We start from the raw sequence: 21,105 nt of genomic DNA, 5'->3' as shown, positions 1-21,105 counted from the left end.
GCAAAACCTTTTTTTTTATATATATATATATATTTCAACTGGCTCCGGAAAGTTAAACAAATTTGTAAATTACTTCTATTAAAAAATCTTTATCCTTCCAATAGTTATTAGCTTCTGAAGTTGAGTTATTGTTTTCTGTCTAACTGCTCTCTGATGACTCACGGGACGTGAGTCATCAGAGAGCAGTTAGACAGAAAACAATAACTCAACTTCAGAAGCTAATAACTATTGGAAGAATTAAGATTTTTTAATAGAAGTCATTTACAAATCTGTTTAACTTTCCGGAGCCAGTTGATATATATATATAAAAAAAAGTTTTGGCCTGGAATACCCCTTTAATTTTTACATCATTAAATTTTTATCATTACGTTTTACAATCCTACACACTAGGAGATCGGGCTGAGAACACAACTTTCTTGTTTAGTGCATTGCGTATTGGGTACGACATACACAACAAAAGCCTTATACAACTGTACAACACAGAGACCTCGTCCCCAAACAGTAGACACAGTAGTTTGGGACATATCTTTACCCGTAAAATTACGTTTTTTTTTTTCATTTTCTGTTTCACTATTAAGTTCTATTGAACTCCGTAGTAAAGTGGGACACACATTCATTTTTAGCCTTTTTAAAGGGGTTATCCAGGAATAGAAAAACACAGCTAATTTCTTTTTTTTTTTTTAAAACACTCCCCGTCTGTCTCCAGGTTGGGTGTGGCTCTGCAGCTCAGTTCCATTGAAGTGAATGGAGCCAAGCTGTAATACCACATCCAAGGTGGAAACAGACGTGGAGCTGTTTTTGAAAGAAATTAGCTGTGTTTTTCTATTTCTGGATAACCCCTTCAAGACTGTAAGGTAAGTGATAGCCATATACTAAGCTTTTTGGGCTGTGAATGGCCTAAAATACAATCCAAATAAAAATTATAATTTTTCGGGTTATAGCTTTTGCTACAGCCTATATAAAAAAAAAACTGCAAAAAATACGGCTGCAAAATAGTTCAATCCTTGACCAAAATTTCTTGAAATTTTCCGCATGTGTTTTAATATATGTGGGAATCGGAGGCATGTACCATAAGTTATTCTGCCAGAGAATCAAGTACCGTATATACTCGAGTATAAGCCGACCCGAGTATAAGCCGAGACCCCTAATTTCAACCCAAAATCCCAGGAAAAGTTATTGACTCGAGTATAAGCCTAGGGTGGGAAATACCTCATCCCCCCCTGTCATCATCCAGACCCGTCATTAACATCCTCATCATCATCCCCTTGTCATCATCCCACACATCCCCCCTTCATCATCCCCTTATCATCCCACACATCCCCCTTCATCATCCCCTTGTCATCATCCCACACATCCCCCCTTCATCATCCCCTTATCATCCCGCACATCCCCCCTTCATCATCCCCTTATCATCCCACACATCCCCCCTTCATCATCCCCTTATCATCCCGCACATCCCCCCTTCATCATCCCCTTATCATCCCACACATCCCCCCTTCATCATCCCCTTGTAATCATCCCCACCCCCCTTCATCATCCCCACACCCCCCCTTCATCATCCTCTTCTCATCATTCGCCCTCAGTGGTCTTCAACCTGCGGACCTCCAGAGGTTTCAAAACTACAACTCCCAGCAAGCCCGGGCAGCCATCGGCTGTCCGGGCTTGCTGGGAGTTGTAGTTTTGAAACCTCCGGAGGTCCGCAGGTTGAAGACCACTGCGGCCTTCAACATCATCCAGCCCCCTCTCACCCCCTTTAGTTCTGAGTACTCACCTCCGCTCGGCGCTGGTCCGGTCCTGCAGGGCTGTCCGGTGAGGAGGTGGTCCGGTGAGGAGGTGGTCCGGGCTGCTATCTTCACCGGGGGCGCCTCTTCTCCGCGCTTCCGGCCCGGAATAGATGCGTTGCCTTGACAATGACGCAAATGACGCACCTCTGCGTCGTTGTCACGGCAACGTGACTATTCTGAGGCCGGGCCCGAAGCGCTTAGAAGAGGCCTCCCCGGTGAAGATAGCAGCCCGGAACCACTATCCCACCGGGCCACCTCCTCACCGGACAGTCCTGCAGGACCGGACCAGCGCCGAGCGGAGGTGAGTACTCAGAACTAAAGGGGGTGAGAGGGGGCTGGATGATGTTGAAGGCCGCAGTGGTCTTCAACCTGCGGACCTCCGGAGGTTTCAAAACTACAACTCCCAGCAAGCCCGGACAGCCGATGGCTGCCCGGGCTTGCTGGGAGTTGTAGTTTTGAAACCTCCGGAGGTCCGCAGGTTGAAGACCACTGCGGGTGGGGGAGTTCACTCGAGTATAAGCCGAGGGGGGTGTTTTCAGCACGAAAAATCGTGCTGAAAAACTCGGCTTATACTCGAGTATATACGGTATGTGGATAAATGGGTCTCATTCAACAAAATAATAATATCCTTCAGCTTATACCTTTCCAGGCATAAAAAAAAGGAAAAAAAAAATATATAAAAACCCTAAAATAAAGACATTGTTCCTGGAATCAAATTAATATGTGAAAAAATTGCATCCTATTAAAAAAACAAAATACAAATATCAATCTACTCAATTTACTTTTCATAAAAAGAGGCATTTTATTATCGGCTTTACATTATATTTATTTTATGTTTTGTTTAAACATTTTTTATTTTTTTACTTCAATAAATTGAATCCAAAGTATAGCCTAAATATAGTTAATGAAAGGCTAAATTAAGAAATAAAGTTATATATATTTTCTACTGAATGCAAGACATAAATGGATTTGAATAAGGGTACAAATAAATAAATTATATATATGAAACTATTTTATATAAAATGTAGAAACCAACCAATTAAAGAATAGTGATCTCTAGATATTAAAATATTTGTTAATGTTTTTCTGCTCTTTAAATATATATATATATATAAGATTATCAAGCAAATTATCTTATTTTACATTTTACGCCCATATGTTCCGCCATTAAGGCATTTGAAAATCAAAGCTCCTCTGCCACCTTGTGACAGTACAAAATGTTTGCAGCTCGTAGATCTATAATCCTTTACATGTTGCTTTATTTCTATTTATTTTCTCTCACAGCTTTTCTACAAATATTCAAAAATGTTAGCAGACATTTTTAACAAGGCTTAAAATCAAGTTATTTTTGGGGGCTTCTGCCGCTTTAAGAGCATGGAATAGAGCATAGGAATGAGTCCCCAGTACCAATATTTTTTTCTGTATTTTTAGACATAACGTATAGACTTCTAAGAGCACCGTATATATGATACCCTTTGTGTGGAAGATACAATACACATTATAAATGATCTATTAAGATTCGTCAATTAAAGATCAAGGCCATTGTAACGTGAAAGCTGTATAAAGGTCCAGTTCCTGCACTTACCCATGTGTTTGCATGCACAAGTGGAAAGCCTTACTTTACAATGTGGTGCGGGGGGAAAGAGGCGGGGCTTAGGGATGGAGATTAGACAGCTTTCTGGTCAGTTTTACCGATCGATACTGACCACATTCATTATTAAGTGGCATATCTAAATGGCAGGTATCAATCACAGCGCATTAGGCCTCTTCGCACCATATTATGCAGTAATGCTTTAAATGAGCTCACTATCCCGATAGCCCTTTTAGAGGGAAATTGATTAGAAATTTGTCTCCTCTTACACTGGGTTACTTAGCTGTTTCCACATTGAGCCACATTGAATGGTGTTTTGTAATTGTCGCATTAACCGGTCCCCCTCACCCCCTTCCCTTATTGCTCCGCTCCCCCGATAACCTGCACCGTATTCACCGCTATTGATGATGTTGCCTTTGCCTATGTTTTATTATGTTTTATTTTTGCTGGTAATGCAGGGAAAGTCCCGCCCAGCAGTGACATCACCATTGCCAGTGTTGCCTCCCTTGGGGAAGTGACTCACCCAGGCGGGCCTCACTACGCCCCGCCAGGCGTGACATCAGACGGTTACTACCAACGTTCTGCCTGGCACAATCTAAAAACCCAGGGTAAGAGGGGTATTCATTCTTTGCAGCCCTAGGCTCTTGGTAGTGGAATTTACTCAGACATGTAGATGCTACAGGTTAGTCCTGGCTTGTAGTCAATAAGGTGCCGCATCCCCTTCTCTCGCCTCCCCCTGCCCCCGCCATATCCCTTCCACCCATCTGCTTTGTCCATCATGTGCTGGTTAGATGTCCCTTGGCTGTGAGCGGGCTTATGGCAGACAGTGCATGAACCGTGCATGAGCCTCCGACGCTCTCATTAGATGTGATAATTGTGTTTGTGTTATAACTTGTTTGTCTAATTCATCTGTTCTTTTTTTTTCCTGGAAGACATCGTGTAGCGATATTACCCAGTAATGAGTCATAAAGACGCATATGTGCAGGGGCGCTAGTAGGTTTTGACTTCAAGAAACTCATCTGTTAACTCTTCTTCAGGCGCGAGAGAGACTATAGTGTTCTACATCAAGGAAATCCCCCAAAATTCCTTCTCCCATAATCACTCCAGAAATATATGCATGTGCAGCTCCTGGTATCGCATTGTTCGTCAGGCTGATTTTTGGTGAACCGCTCCTAAGGGGATACTGACTTAAATGACTTAAAGTTATTAGATACCTATAATTTACATACTGGACTATTGGGAGGAGCTTTGGGTGGAGTTTCAGGAGTGATAACCCCCAAGATGTTATCTTCTTACTAGCTGAGTACCCGGCATTGCCCGGTCTTCCTACCTAAACCTTGTGGAAAAGGAAAAGCAACAATGATGCTCTTGTACTCCTATCCTGTCCTCCTATCCTGTCCTCCTATCCCATCCTCCTATCCTGTCCTCCTATCCCATCCTCCTATCCCATCCTCCTATCTCGTCCTCCTATCCTATCCTTCTATCTCGATCTTCTATCTTGTCCTCATATCCCAACCTCACATCCCGTCCTCCTATCCGTCCTTCTATCTCGTCCTCCTATCTTTTCCTCATATCCCGTCCTCACATCCCGTCCTTCTATCCCTGCTTGCACGGTGCGGCTTGCAAGCTGGACCAAAACACTCACCAGGAGATGCAAAGTGGAACTTGTGAAGGTCCCACAGTTGTCTTCTTGTCTACCAGAAGCTAAAGGGAATCTATCCTATTCCTACTAAGGCAATTTTTTGGGTTCAGTTCATGACCAGCACTGAAAGCATGTTGAGGTCTGACAACCAAAACCCATGCAGAGCTTCATGCAGAGGTCAATACGCTCCGTTTCTGGGGACTACCTGGGTGCTGTGCAGGAGATCGCAATCAGACACTTATCCCCTATCCTTTGGATAGGAGATAAATTGTCCTGCATGGTAGTTCTCCTTTAACCAAAGGCGGTTTGCCTTTGCAGGACAACTTATCTCCTATCTAAAGGGGTAGAGGGATCTCGAAGCAGTTCCTCTTTAAGAGAAGTTTCCTCCAGAATAGAGCATTAGGGGCAATTGGGAAACTTCCATTCTTGGTCTATAACCCCTCTGTATACATACTCTTCTGAGTACTCTTCTTACATTTTGCATCATGGATGTAAACCAATATTTCCCAACCAGCATGTCTCTAGCCGTTGCAAAACTACAACTTCCAGCATGACTGGACAGCCGAAGGCTGTCCGGGCATGCTGGAAGTTGTCGTTTTCAACAGTTAGAGGCACGCTGGTTGGGAAACACTGATGTAGACACTTTTTAAATTTTTTTTAAAAATGTTTTTGCAGAATCGGCAAAAGTTTCCCATTTTCCCCCAACCGCACGTCAACCGCCTTTCCCCCACCGACAGCAAAATAAATATAGACCCAGTCTATTTATACCTGCCCCTGAGATATCAGCAACCAACTACAAAAAAATCCATCAATCTCCGGCGCAAAAAAAAAAAAAAAAAAAAAAAATTGCCAATTCGTAGATCTCGATCTTGAGAAATAATTATGTGCCTTCTCTTCGTCCCCGGAAGGCTCCTCAACCTCAGCATGAATTGGGTTAAAATAATTGATTTGAGAATAGGATACAGAGAAAATGCAATTTCCCGACACTTTTCCGAAGAGGAAATTATTCCAAGAATGTCGAAGCTTTAAAAAAAATAAAAATAAAAAATAAAATTTAAAAAACGCAATGCGCGAAAAGATTAGAAGGAGCCTGCTGCCATCCACGGAGGAGTCAGTGTGTAATTATTATAGCGGTATATTAGTTTATGTGATTGCCCTACCTGCTGTCGTGGCTTTGAAGGAGAGAGAGCTCATTACCTCTCGGCAGCTGAGCGCGCTCTAGTTTGATTGGCTCCCGCCTTTCATTGCATTAACCGCGCTCGCTTTTTCGCAGGTTTGAATGAAGTCGTCTCGGGGCCCTCGGGCTGGGCTCACGCCAAGCTGTCTTTAGGGATGAAGGCCAGTTACATCAGCTAACACAACAATGATTGAGACTCTTTTTTTCGAGGCTTGAATAGCACCGCATGTAGATTTTTCCGAGTGCATTGATGTCTGATGCGACTCCTCAGCTGCTTCGGCTGGAAAAATCTCTTTGGTCTCTTTGCGGAGCGAGTCGGACGTACGAGATGGAGGGAAAGCGGAGAGCGCAAGCGGCGTGACAATGCACTACGAATGAAATAACAAAAACACACAGTAGATCTTTAAAGGAACCTCAGGTCAACGAAAAGAATGGGATCGGATGATTAGATTACTCAATGTAATAAAAGTAGCCACTTGAAAGAATATTGAGCCAAACCGATCCTGGCTACATGGAGAAATACACCGAGAAACCGGTGGAAAGTGCAAAAGCATAGGGGAAAAGGGGCACCAGGACTGAAATTTCACTTGGACCCTATGTAATGGAAAATAGGACGACCAGCTCAACTCCCGATAAGCTTGTGTGCGTCTTGAACAATAGAAAAGAAGTCCAACCGATCCGGCACCACAACCAGTTGATTTAGTTTTATTTCATGATATCATAAGTGAACGGCATACATGTTTTAAAGCATGGTTCAGATCCTGACGGGTTTCGAGTGCATGTGCTCTTTGTCAAAAGATTATTTTCACAAAGAGTGTATGGGCTTGAAATGCATCAAGATCTGAACCATGTTTTAATCTAGGGGTCAGCAGAGAGCACTGTGGTCAGACTGTGCAATATAAGATTAAGATAAGATTCCTGTGTTGTATAAGGGTTAAGATTTTGTAATAGAAGTAATTTACAAATCTCTTTAACCAGCTGATTTAAAAAAAAAAAAAAATTCCACTGGAGTACCCCTTTAACTTATGATTTCATGAAATAAAACGGCATCAGCTGCCTGTGCTGGATCGGCTGGACTTCATTTCTACATGGTCTCAATACCAGGGGCTCAAAAGCCTCTTGCCATATAAGAAAATATACGAATAGGTTGTATTATTGGATATTGCCCTCATGTCACGAATACCCAATGAATTATAGTGGTGAATAGACTGCTTTATTTTTAAGGAACACTCTCCGGGTACAACAAACACACAGCGCACAGTCTCGCTGGATTTTTGGAGTAGCGCACTCCTGTACATAAATCCTGCGCGCCCTTCCTGAAATCTCTGCCAGCTCTGAGCTTGGGTAGATTTCAACTGCAGTTTACCCTTGTAACCTGTTCTAAATTTGGCCAGTGGGGATGACCATGCCTCCTTCAATCGAAACCACACCCCTTTCTATGAAGCCACACCCATCTGACGAGCAAAGTGAAAAAAAGCATATAATCATATTAAATTATGCAATTATTTGTTGTTATACCCCCCCATGGTGTTATACCCAGTACACCAGACGCTGCACTTGGCATAACACATTTTGATTTTTACCAGAGCTTTTTTTTTTACTATGCATTCAACTAAAATACAACAATACTGTATAGGAGTGGCAAAATGTTGTAGTATTTTGGCCTTTCGGAGGAAGACATCTTCCTAATGAAGTCATTTCAGTATCATTAAAGTACTACGTAACCTATCAATGCAGAGTGATATCATTCATGACATCACAATATTAAAGGGGTATTCCGACCATAGACATGTAATCCCCTATCTAAAGGATAGGGGATAAGATGTCTGATCGTGGGGGGGGGGCCCGCCGCTGGGACCCCTCACGATCTCCGTGCAGCACCTGCATTCTATGCCGGGCTGCTGCTCGTCTCGGAAACCTCTGTGTTTCTGGGACTGGAGATGTGATGTCACGCCACGCCCCCTCCATTCATGTCTATGGGAGGGGCGTGATGGGCACAGCGGCGTGCCCGATATCTTATCCGCTATCCTTTGGATAGTGGATAAGATGTCTATGGCAGGAATAGCCCTTTAATGATGTCATCAGGTGTTAGGCCTCCATTTTCTTAAATATTGGATGAGCCAGCAAGAAGCCTCAGGATATTGGGCAAAAGATCGTTCGTGGACAAAAGATAATTTGTTTTGTGTGCGTGAATTGTTCCACCCCTCGGCCGGCAAATCCAACCTTTTCATTCCATAGACATCTGCAGTGAAAGGGTCGAGTTTGAGTGATAGCCGGGGTGTTAGGCGCATGCAGCAGCGCACTTCACCCGGCTGTAACTTGCAATCGCAGCTAGTCTTAGGAGTGAGACCTGGTGCGATCTCAACTTCAAAAGTTTTTCAAACTGTATGCTTTCAAGATATTGGTTCAGTTAGCACAACGGCCACCCCAAATTTTTATGGAGGTAGACTAGCCTCTACATAGTTTTGTTTTTCAAGGGGAAAAGGTTAACAGTGGAACTAAGAGTCATCTCTATCACTTATTAGATACTTATTAGTTCCATCCCCCACCAAACACATTCGGCCCATGAGTCCCCTCCATAATTTTTGGCTTGGACTGTTGCCCTTCATTAAATAAAACTCAAAGCTGAGACTCTACAGATAATTGGACCCTCGGCTGCTTTATTCTTGTTTTTCCATCCTGCAGAGATCTCAAGGGAGGAAACAAGTTTTTGGGGGGAGTTTTTTATTTTGTTGTTGTTATTTTTTTTTTTACCTGAACAGAATTTTAAACTCAATTTCTGTCTTACGCTATAAACAAACTTATGTTCTTCTGACTAGGAGCGAGGAGCCTTGAGGTACATGAATACTAAAAGTCTAAAAAAGAAATAAAAACAGCAGCAACTTTACATGGTAGAGGAGCTGGAGGCACAAAGGGGCAACTAAACTAATAAGGGGCATGGACCAGCTTAGTTATGAGAATACAATTAAAGCATAACTCTTGTTTAGCCTTAAGAAAAAACATTTAAAAGAGGATATGATTAACTTATTTAAAGGGGTACACCCGGGCCCCAGCCTTCTGTACATCAAGTTCAGAAGGCTTGGAGCAGCGGTTGCGACATCACGGTCACGCCCCCTCATGATGGTATGCCACGCCCCTTCCATTGATGTTTATGGGAGGGGGTGTGACAACTGTCACGCCCCCTCCCATAGATATCAATAGAGGGGGCATGGCATGATGTCATGAGGGGGCATGGCCGTGATGTCACAACCACGGCCACTGCTCCAAGCTTTCTGAACCAGTTGTTTAGAAGGCCCTGGCACAGGAGTACCCCTTTAAGACTATAAATGGACCATCCAAAACATCTGGGAAAAAAAGCTGTTCCAGGTTAAACCCCTTCAAAACAAGGGGCTCCATCTATCTCGATAAAAAGAAGTATAGTCTTAAGAGGCAGCAAGTCTTCTTTACCATGAGAACAGTGAATTTATGGAACCAGTCTACCTCAGGAACTGCACACGGCAAAAACAGTTGAGGGCTTCAAAACAGGTTTAGACAAATTCTTAGAAGAAAACAACATTCCTGCATATGTAGAAGTATAGTATCACATCCCCTCCTCTTCATCCATCCATGCCCCTTCCCTTCATCTATCTCCTCCTCAATTTGGTAGAACTTAATGGACATGTGTCTTTATTCAACTGTACTAACTACTGTAGATAACTATGAATATAATTAGGGGTGTCTGGAAAAGGTTAATTCTTTATAAAGAGTGAGTGTAGATGGGGGCATCTGACGGGGCACGCGCCTGCAGAATGCCAACAAGTCTCTCAGGGTAGATCGCACTTTTTGTTGGTCAATGCCCTGTGTGGCAGACTGTAGCCACCCCCATACAGTGTGCTGCCCAAATAGTGCATAACATTGGCCAATAGATATTTTAATACAATTGCCAAAATAATACTCTACAGTGTCACACAATGTAAGTTCCACTATACACGTGCTCAAATATCAACTAAACTAGTAACAGTGTTATACAATGCTGGTTCGTATCCTCAGGTAAAGGTTCCCTTACACATTAGACATGTGCTGACCGAACCTGCCAATTTTGCCAAGATGTGCCAACCATCTAATGTCTATGGGGGCATCCAAACTCTCATCTGCCAGGGAGAGATTGGCGACTGTCACATTCATTTCAAATTCTGAGTTTGCGCAAAAGCAGGGAAAAGATGAATTTGAACAAATCAGATTTTTGGGTGAATTTTGGACCAAATCCCATTTATCCTAAATGGACTCTCATCTCTACCTCTCATATCTGTATAGTCATCTTAGCAGGCTATCTGGGGTACCCCCTTAAGCAGAGGAACACCCCTAAGGAGGGCTCCGAGCCAGGCCACTTGGATATAGAGATAAGGCTGTAAACACAATCCTTGACTTGGGTAGAAGAAAGCCTATTACAGTATTTTTTGTGCATAGAAAGGTTCCAAGAAATGTCCTTTTGTTGCCAGAATGTCACCACTTTACACATTGATGATTCACATGAATAGATTTCGACATTCAGCTGTTTGGTCAGCTGACAACATGTTAAACAATGTCAGACTTGGCTGCCGCACCCCTGCGATCTCTGCTGCCATACCCCAGACATCCGGTGCACGAAGCGAAGTTCGCTAATGGCGATGCGGGGCAGAGGCTCATGACGTCACAGCCACGCCACGCTCGTGATGTAATGGACACGCCCCCTCAATACAAGTCTATGGGAGGGGGCGAGACGGCTGTCACACCCCCTCCCATAGACTTGCATTGAGGGGGCGTGTCCATGACGTTACGACCCTCTAAACGAACGTTGGGTGCAGCAGCGAGATTGCAGGGGTCCCCAGCGGCGGGTCCTTTGATCACACATCTTATCCCCTATAATTTAAATAGGGGATACGATGTCTAGGGGCAAAGTACCCCTTTAAGAATGATGATGTCCTAAATCCCAGCCTGACATTCATGTAGTAGAGTAAATCCCATAATAAAAGGAATCTTTTTGGTTGTTTATAGAATTAAAAAGACTTTTTATTTTTTGTCACTGATTTATTTTTCGTTTCTCTTGAAGGTAAACATCAAGAGGTCACGGGCAAAGATTCTACCAAGACGGTCCACTTTACCTTCCTTATCGGATGTGTGTTTGTAGCCTTTGTGATTGGAGCAATCTTCTCTGGTCTATTTGTGTCTTGCTACTGCAACCATATGTTTCAGAAAAATAAACACAACACAAAGGACCCGGAATCCAATCTCCAACGCCCATTATCCCTGAGAAGCCTGGCAAAGATGAATGGCCTACTAGACAGTCAGTCCAAGGAAGGAATGATGGAGGCAACTTCTCCAAAGCTCTATACCACTCTTCTTCATGGAGAGAAAGAGCAGCTGGCAGAGGCAACCAAAGGTGGAGGCAAGGAACATCCAGAGCTCCAGGGTCTCCCCACCCCAGAATCCACACCAGAACTGCCAATGAAGAACCTCAAAGCCTTCAAGAACCAATGGGAAAGAAACCAAAATTGTAACAACGCTAAAGAGATACAAGGGAAGAGCCCAGTGTTTCATTTCCCCGTATCAAACTCCCAGGTATTCCAGTTTCCCAGCACTGTGGTCTTACCTAGCAGCATGCATGGGTATGACCAATCTCTTTCCAGCTATGCAGATGATAAAAAGATACCCAACTCAGAAAGAGCCTTGATTCGCCATTCACAGTGTTATCTACCAAAAGGTGGTGAGATGACTACTCTTGACGAACTTTTAAAACACCTACCGGAAAGTGGTGGATCACCAAGAAAAATGTCAGGAATGATGGCTTTAAGCCCACAAGCCGTGAGCCCTCACTCCCCTGTATCATTCATGAACAGAGTACAGCCTCAAATTCCTGACACTGAAAGTGCTCCTTACTATAGTTCCTCAACGCTTCCACGAGACAGTCTGCCCAGGAGACTGGACATCCCTCCAGATGTTACTCCTCAGTCATGCATGGAAAAACAGTCCAGACACCCGTCCCAGAGACATTCTCTATCCTCTGGACACAAACTCATGAACATAGGTCCAGGGGGGCCATTAGTTTCAAGGCAGCATAGCCTAGGACAAGCTAGCAGGCAACATCCACCTCCTCTCCTAACAAGAATGCATTCAACAGGCACCCCAGTGCCCATGGATAGCCACAGTGTTTTTCTATCTCGGCAGCACAGTTACACAGAGCAAACCCCAATGCAAAGGAGTATGGTGAAAAGGACCCTGTCCTTGAGACCGGAGATGTCCTCAAACCCTATGTTTTTGCCATCTTCCCCAATAAAGGATGGGAACCAGTTTAAGTATTAATGATCACTTCTGGAAGTTCTACTAAACAGAGATCACTTCTAAACTTCTGAAATGTGAAAACAGATGCTATGAAATTTGCCTTGGTGTTCTAAAACTCTAAAAGAGTGCTTCAAAACCATCTAATGTCAAGTCATCTCCAGCAAACAGGAATGTTGAGTGAAAGGACTGGAGAATGCTGGTAAGAGATAAGATGGACTAAGCTACCACCATCCCCTAAATTGGCCTTACGTAAGGCCATGTGGGACTCTGTAGGGTGGTAGACATCTGCTGTTCATTTTTAAGTATTCTACCTAGCTACATTGTTTTCCTCTACTTGGAGAGCATGATCTGGTGATCTACATCTATGTCCAATGACCTTGGACTGGTCCATAGTACAGGATACCAGAGAGAGTGCCCAATTGTTGACAGTATTAAGAGGGCCAGTCAATGGAGTAAACATCACAGATCATCACAAGTGACGGATCGATTCAATGGACTTTACCTGTGTCCCTGAGCCGTAAAATACCACTAATGAGAAACGTAGAACGATCCGTCAAACTTCCTGGATGCAGTTGGATACATTGAACGGATACCTCAAGAGGAATAGATCAAATGTAAATTAATTTATATATACATCCATGTGTATATATATAAAGATTTATATATATATATATTTCACAACCTAACTCCATATAAAAGGAGGTTTAATACCCTACTGTGTAGGGGCAAGAACTCACTCTATATTAACATTACTGAAAATGTATAGATCAAGAAATATTGAAGAATAGATGTTGGTGCCTAAGCCAGGCTATAATTTGACCCATCCAATTTTTAAGATTAAGTAACAATGGTGGCCCACCGCATTACGATTATCTCACCGTATCAGTATCGCAAGTCAACTGTCTCGTCTTGGCTGTTTTCGAATCCCCAATGATTTACTGTACATGAGTTAAATATATTCACGATCAGGGTGATGTATGCCAGCCAAGATATAAGCACTGTGTGCTCAACAATGATTGGGGCACCAACCTACTGCCCCTTTTTTGACGAGTGTCTGGACAGAGTTGGCAAGGGGTCAAGTTCCTTAAGAAGAGAGAGAGGAGTTCTTGACCTTCCTGCTCTGCCATTGTTTGAATCCAGTTAGCTCAATGGATAGTCTGTGTACATGTGTGCCTTATTTCAATCTAGTATTATGAACAGTGCGATTGTAGCAACACGATTCTATTTATTTTGTCACAGAGTGGTTATCATTTTTTATTTTATACTTTGCTAAGGGTGCTTTTTGGAGTGTCACAAATCTCCACTTGACACAGTTGGGAAATTCCTTCTCTACAGTTGAGTTCAGGACTTTGGGTGCCGTGGTGTCCAATTCGTTTCCAGATTCCCTTAGGGTTTTATTTGTGTCTTCTCAACAAAATCCAATTTTCCATCAGCCCTTTGGTTTCCCATTCCCAACAGTCAAGTAAAGCTGGCCATCAACAAATATTACATCTTAAGTATTTCAATAACAGCAAGGCCACGTGTACCTTTTGGACAAAAATAAGGATCAGCCCCATTCCCCTACTTCAGAGGTGGTGTGAACCTGTGGGGACCACAACTGCACGACAAAGAAAGAGTGGAATACATGGTGGACCTCTTGTCCGTGTTAGAGATTGGAACCCGAACCAGGAATGGGGGGGGGGGGTCATATTGATCTCATATGTAGCCCTATTTCTACTGAGTCTACTAAGCTTTCCAAAATTTATTTACAGAAGTCACAGGATTATAGTCTCAAAAAACAAGTTCAAAAAGTCACATGTAAAAAATAAATGACTATGCTATATATATGTATTTCCGAGAAAAGAAAATCCCCCAAAAATGCAGAAAGAAAACTGCAGGTCAGATTTTTGTTATCTTTTTGTGGGGTGGAGAATTGTTGACCTCATCTCTCTCACCCGTAGGGCTATTTTAACTCACTTCCAAATAAATGAGTATTTTTCACACCCAAATGGGATAGTCCCCATTGCCTTGTCATGGTAACAGTGTTTTTTTTATTTTTATTAACCCAATTGTTATCTTGTACAGCACTAAAAAAAAACATGGCCGCTTTCTTCCAAAAAACAGTCCCCATCCTGTTCACGGGGTGTGTCTGGTATTACAATTTACCAATAGAGTGGGCTGCCATATTACACATAAAAATACATTTAACGGAAGGAAATGTTGGGGTGTATTCAGATCGGGACTGGCTGCTCGGCTCGGCTTGTGAATTGTGGAGTCATGGTGTACCCAGGTGCGCCAAACTCTAAAGATCGCAGACATGAGCGCCTACTACTTACTTCATTTCCAGTTACTTCACAGCAGAAGCCATAACCATATACAACAGTAAAAAGTACATTCAGAAAATCACTGCCAACTTTCTGTGTTTCTATTGGACTTTTTAGTTTTATTTTAGCTAGGCAGAGGAGAAAAGAGGGTAACGAAGAACGGGAAGCTGCTTAAAGGTGACTTCCAGGACCTCTATATTGATGGCCTATCCATAGGCCTATTAAAGGCAATGTAGAACAGCCGGTTAGCGTTCACTCACTTAAATATTGGTGGTAACTTCTCTCCGTTCAATTGATCCAGAAGGACACTTGAAGATCACACAAGCCCTAACAATGGAAAATTCTAAATATCCAGCATCCGCTCCAGAACATTTCTTTCTGTAACATCTCAATACAGATAAAAAGTTCCAAATGCGACGCGTTTCGATCAGTAGATCTTTTTCAAAGTTGATGAGAACGCATTGCATATGCAAAGTCAATGTTATACCTGATGCACTGGAGCGGATTCAGGACTTCATTTAAAATTTTCTATTATAAGAAGGTCAGTGGGGGTCCAACTACTACCCCCCCCCCCCCCCCCCCCCCCCCCACTGATTAGCTGAATGTAGGGAACGTGGTCATTGGTGGGTTTGGTTTACCTGCTATTGCATCTTGTCCAACTCACTTCATTGGCCATGCGGCAATACCAGGTAGACCTGCAGCTGAATAGACCGGGCTGTGTCTGGTTGTAAGTCACGAAGCTGCAATGCCTCCGTTGATCAGTGGGGGTGCTAGGATTCCGATCTCCACCAATCATGGATAGGTCCATCAATTTAAAGGTCCTGTATAGCCAAACATGTCATATGTAGCTAGGCCAGGCCAGGCGAGCGGGAGACACATCACAATGACATTTGTGTCCCATCACAATGACATTTCTGATTTGTCCCCTATTGGACGCCAAATAGATATCGAAAGAGTTTCCTGTGACCTCACTCAAATAAGATCTAATATAAATCTCCCATGTGCCTACACTAAGGTGAAGCAGCCACTCTATTAGGTAACCCAGGAGATATCTTGATAGGTGAACCAGTGGTTGCCGCCATTTTGGGTGTGAACAACTTATTTAATCTTTACTGGGTTGTTAACCAGTTGTTTGCCTAATACGCATTTCAGAAACATGATTGTTTTTAGGCATACTCTCCCATACTCTCCCATACATGGCCTGATACTCTAGGCCATGGAGAGACGCAACTGCCAAGGCGGCCATCCGACACCCAACAAGTCTCACGCGCGGGTTATATTCATTGGAATAGGACTCGTGCACAATACTCACTAGGGGGGGGGGGGGGGGATTTATCAAAACCTGTGCAGAGGAAAAGTGATGCAGTTGCCCATAGCAACCAATCAGATTGCTTCTTTCAGTTTCCAGAGGTCTTTTTAAAAATGAAAGCAGGAATCTGATTGGTTGCTATAGGCAACTGCTCTAATTTTCCTCTGCACAGGTTAAAGGTGGTGGAAAACATTATTTTTTTTTTAATCAACCAGAAAGTTAAACAGATTTGTTAATTACTTCTATTTAAAAAAAACATAATCCTTCCAGTACTTATCAGCTGCTGTATACTACAGAGGAAGTTCTTTTCTTTTTGAATTTATTTTCTGTCTGTGCACGGTGCTCTCTGCTGACACCTCTGTCCATGTCAGGAACTGTCCAGAGCAGAGAAGAAAATCCCCATAGCAAGCAGTTCCTTACATAGACAGAGGTGTCAGCAGAGAGCACTGTGGTCAGACTGGAAAGAGCTACGCAACTTCCTCTGGAGCATACAGCAGCTGATAAGTACTGGAAGGATTAAGGTTTTTAAATAGTAAAGTAATTTACAAATCTGTTTAACTTTCTGGCACCGGGTGTACCCCTTATTCACAAAGCGGAATTTTCGCCTCAAATTAAAGCCCATAGACTTCTATGGGATTCCGCACTCCCATTCAACCTTCTGAAATTCCGCAAGCGGAATTTCAGAAGGTTGAATGGGAGTGCGGAATGCCATAGAAGTCTATGGGCTTTAATTTGAGGTGGAATTCCGCCATGTGAATAGACCCTTAGTAAATCTCCCCCTACGTGTCTTGCTTAGCAACTGTGACACCCATCTATATCGTTATAATGCCCAATGTCAGATCCGGCATGAGAGTAAGCCTGGACAACCCCTTACTACGGCAAGTCCATACCTCCATAACGTGTCCACCCTTACACACAATGGCACCCTTTACGGCCCGATTATAAGCGTATAATAGTCCAAGTCTCCGGACTGAATAAGCGGTTGTCCCTCTGTACTGACTGACATCATCTGCATTTTTTTTTATAAAGACAGTGAATGTAAAATTTGTAAAAAAAAAAATTAAATAAAAAATAATAATAATTACAAAATAAAAAAAAAAGAAGAAAAAAGATAAATGGCTGCTGTCTTCTGTTACATAACATAATTTAAAGGGGCTGTACACGGCTGGGCTAGTCCACCCATGTAGAAGGTATGCGGAACTATAGAAGCAAGTGTTGTCTTCAAGGGTGATCGGGCTTCATATATAAGACATAGTAGTAGTAAGAAAATGTTTGTGTCACCAGTAACAGAATCATTGACATCTTTCTAATTGGGTCTCACCAGCCAATCCATGTTGATGTAGGGGCCTAACCAACAGCAGTACTGTCCCCATTCCCCAACTGGTAGGAGTTTTGTCTACTTTCTTCTCGCATTGATCCCATTTCTAATTGCAGCTACACTTTCCCCTTCTCACCTGTCCTTTCCATTATTATCCACTACACCACACTATCCCTATTACCCCCCTGCCCCACACACGCACCTTCTAAATTTTTGTCGAGGAATGAAGAGCCTCTCCAGACTCAGCCGCACTGCCCTCTGAGTGCAGGTCCTGTAAACTCATGTTCATGTGACCACAATGTCATTGCAGGTCCTTTACCCATTCTAATCATGGAAGCAGTACTGACATTATTGGGCAGGCAGTACTAGAGTGGTGACATGGGGGGTGCAAGGAATTCCGATCACGTCGTGACGCCAGGGCACTGTTAGCCTATACACAGTCTGAGGTTAGAGACAGCTTCTCCTGGGCCGGACACTGTCTTTACTTAGCAAGGTGCAGATGGTATTACACACAGTACAAAACAGAGTAGACATGATGCAGTGTAACCCTTTGGGAGCCCTGTTGTCTTGCTGGGTTTTATGGTGCTGACAAGGTCCAATTACTATCACCACCAGGGCTTGACTCACCGCTTTACGGGGAATACTTGCAGAATGGCGGGGCTGACTTGAGAAGATATTTTCTTAGGCTTCCTCAGGATTTCTCCCCACACCACTTCACCTCCTTTCCACACTGTACTCAGCATGAACTCCAAACTCCAACTGTGCTTAAACTGGGGCAACTCCTCCCCCACTACACTATATACTGACAGGGGCAGACAGGGTCACCTGGTTTACACTGCTCCTTCCTCTCTTAAAGGCAAAGTACACAGACAACATATTATACAGTGCATATAGAAAATATAATAAAGTGCATTAACAGGATAAACATAGACACTTTCACAGTGGGCCAAACCCAGATGCAGCAGGCATGCCCGAAGAGATCCGCAACCCCACAGGACACCCTTTGGTGCTGGGACACCACACTAGTGCAGTTTCTGCTTTTGAGTCCTTGCATTGTGAAGTTCTGACGTACAATGTGCAGATCTCGTGTACACTTAAAACATTACTGTAATTAACCGTTCGCTAGATAGAGCCGGTAGAAGCACAAGGTTGCGCGTTTTACTTCATTCTGCTTTACCATCTCATTACGCTTCTGAAACTTATACTAACAGCGAACAGAATTTCCAAAACTCCCTAGAGACCCCCAAATAATGACGCACACATCCTTCTCTCACAGGTTTTTGGTTGCTACAAAAAAAAAAAAAAGGGGGAGGAACTACTTCCTACACCGGAGACCTAAGGCTTTGTGGGTACTTTAGGTAAGAATGCCGAGTCCATTTTGATAACACTTATTATTTTCCACAGTTGTGGTATGTGGTGGGTTAAACATCAGGTCCCCACCACGGTTTTGACTCCGGTTTAAAAACCGCACTGCAACCGCATACGTTTTTTTTTAACATGGACGTCAATGGGAAACGCACATGTATACGGTTCCATACGGGAAGAACGTATACGTTTTTACTTTGCACATGCGCATTTGAATCCTAAAGTCCCCACCCAAGACCCCTCCCATTAAAAATGGACAAAATTTTAAAAAACGTATGTTTTTTTTTTTTAAATAAAAACTGACGGAACTGTATGCACTTTTAAAAACAGTATACTGTTTAAAAACGCATACGGTTTACTTTTTTCCATACTGTTCCATCCGTTTTTTTGCCATGCGGTTTTCTTTAGAAAAACGGATGGAAAACAGTATGGCAAAAACGTAGTGTGAACCCAGCCTAAGATGGGTTAAAATGTGCTCTGGAGCTTTTTTAAGCACAAATAAAACATAGAAAACCAAAGTATATTAAGAATCTTTTTTTATTTACCATAAGGAGTGCGATAGCAAAAATTTAGTTTTAATGAGAATGCCCATTTAAAGGGGTACTCCACTGGCCACCGTTCGGAAGTAAATGTTTTGAATGCTGTTTTCACGCTGCCGGGGTCAGCCTTGCCCCTCATGACATCACGGCCACGCCCCCTCAATGCAAGTCTATGGGAGGGGGGCGTGACGGCCGTCACGCCCCCCCTCCCATAGACTTGCATTGAGGGGGCATGGCCGTGATGTCATGAGGGGCAAGGCCAACCCCGGCAGCATTAAAATAGCATTCAAAACATTTACTTCCGAACGCTGGCCAGTGGAGTACCCCTTTAAAAGGGAAGTCTGGCAATAAACTGATTTTTAAAATCTGGTCAGGGAGGGGATAAGTAAAAAAAGGAATAACGTTCTCTTACCTGCCTTGTATTTTGCCGTCCCCGCTGTCTCATGCTTGTGTTTAGTGATGGGACGTCACATGACGGCGACGCGGAAGCAAGATGATGTTCTTTTCTTTACCCCCCTCTGTTCTTCTACATGAGCCCCCCGCTCCCAAGGGCTGGCATCCATTATACTGACTAAGGGATCTTTCCTTCCTCAAGGAGCCCACTGCATTAAATTGGTTCCTTGTATCCACCAGAATAGACTCTCTAGAGCAGTGGTCCCCAACCTGTGGACCTCCAGATGTTGCAAAACTACAACTCCTAGCATGCCCGGACAGCCAACGGCTGTTCGGGCATGCTGGGAGTTGTAGTTTTGCAACATCTGGAGGTCCGCAGGTTGAAGACCACTGCTATATACTATACTATTCATAGGCTGTCCGGGCATGCTGGGAGTTGTAGTTTTGCAACATCTGGAGGTCTGCAGGATGGAGACCACTGCTATATACTATACTATTCATAGGCTGTCCGGGCATGCTGGGAGTTGTATTTTTGCAACACCTGGAGGTCCGCAGGTTGAAGACCACTGCTATATACTATACTATTCATAGGCTGTCCGGGCATGCTGGGAGTTGTAGTTTTGAAACATCTGGAGGTCCGCAGGTTGAAGACCACTGCTATATACTATACTCTTCATGGGCTGTCCGGGCATGCTGGGAGTTGTAGTTTTGCAACATCTGGAGGTCCGTAGGTTGAAGACCACTGCTATATACTATACTATTCATAGGCTGTCTGGGCATGCTGGGAGTTGTAGTTTTGCAACATCTGGAGGTCCGTAGGTTGAAGACCACTGCTATATACTATACTATTCATAGGCTGTCCGGGCATGCTGGGAGTTGTAGTTTTGCAACATCTGGAGGTCCGCAGGTTGGAGACCACTGCTCTAGAGGATTCTGTGAGGTGGAAAATATCTGGTGCAGAGAAGTGGATTGCACTGACTGCGACCCCAAACTTGTAAGGTCTCTGCCTGCTGGGGTCATGAATGAATCTGCGCCCACCGAACAGCTGGGATACAGGAGGTGGTTTATAAGAACAACATAACCTTTGGGGTACTCCGGTGGAAACGATTTTTTGTTTTTTTTTAAATCAACTGGTGGCAGAAAGTTAAACAGATTTGTAAATTACTTCTATTAAAAAATCTTAATCCTTCCAGTACTTATTAGCTGCTTAATACTACAGAGGAAATTCTTAAATTTTTTTTTAACACAGAGCTCTCTGCTGACATCACGAGCACAGTGCTCTCTGCTGACATCTCTTCTATTAAAAAATCTTAACCCTTCCAGTATTTATCAGAGGAAGTTGTGTAGTTCTTTTCAGCCTGACCACAGTGCTCTCTGCTGACAGAGT

General features: G+C 43.4%; 1 protein-coding gene across 4 annotated transcripts in view; it reads left to right on the top strand.

Annotated features, from left to right (window-relative positions):
* Positions 1 to 15,367, top strand: part of LOC130306386 (semaphorin-6D-like) — a 214,362-nt gene extending 198,995 nt beyond the window's left edge. For 2 of the 4 annotated variants that reach the window (XM_056552093.1, XM_056552092.1), the window contains exons 19-20: positions 3,834 to 3,983; positions 11,263 to 15,367. In XM_056552093.1, the coding sequence (XP_056408068.1) occupies positions 3,834 to 3,983; positions 11,263 to 12,512 (1,400 nt within the window). In that variant the 3' untranslated portion in view covers positions 12,513 to 15,367. The remainder of the gene's footprint in view (positions 1 to 3,833; positions 3,984 to 11,262) is intronic. The other 2 variants (XM_056552095.1, XM_056552094.1) reach the window with 1 other exon arrangement.
* Positions 15,368 to 21,105: the final 5,738 nt, after the last annotated feature.

Source organism: Hyla sarda, unplaced genomic scaffold, assembly GCF_029499605.1.
Source record: "Hyla sarda isolate aHylSar1 unplaced genomic scaffold, aHylSar1.hap1 scaffold_137, whole genome shotgun sequence".
NCBI classification, from domain to species: domain Eukaryota; kingdom Metazoa; phylum Chordata; class Amphibia; order Anura; family Hylidae; genus Hyla; species Hyla sarda.
The sequence above is the reverse complement of the archived record's forward strand: the minus strand, read 5'-3'. Positions and strand labels throughout refer to the sequence as shown.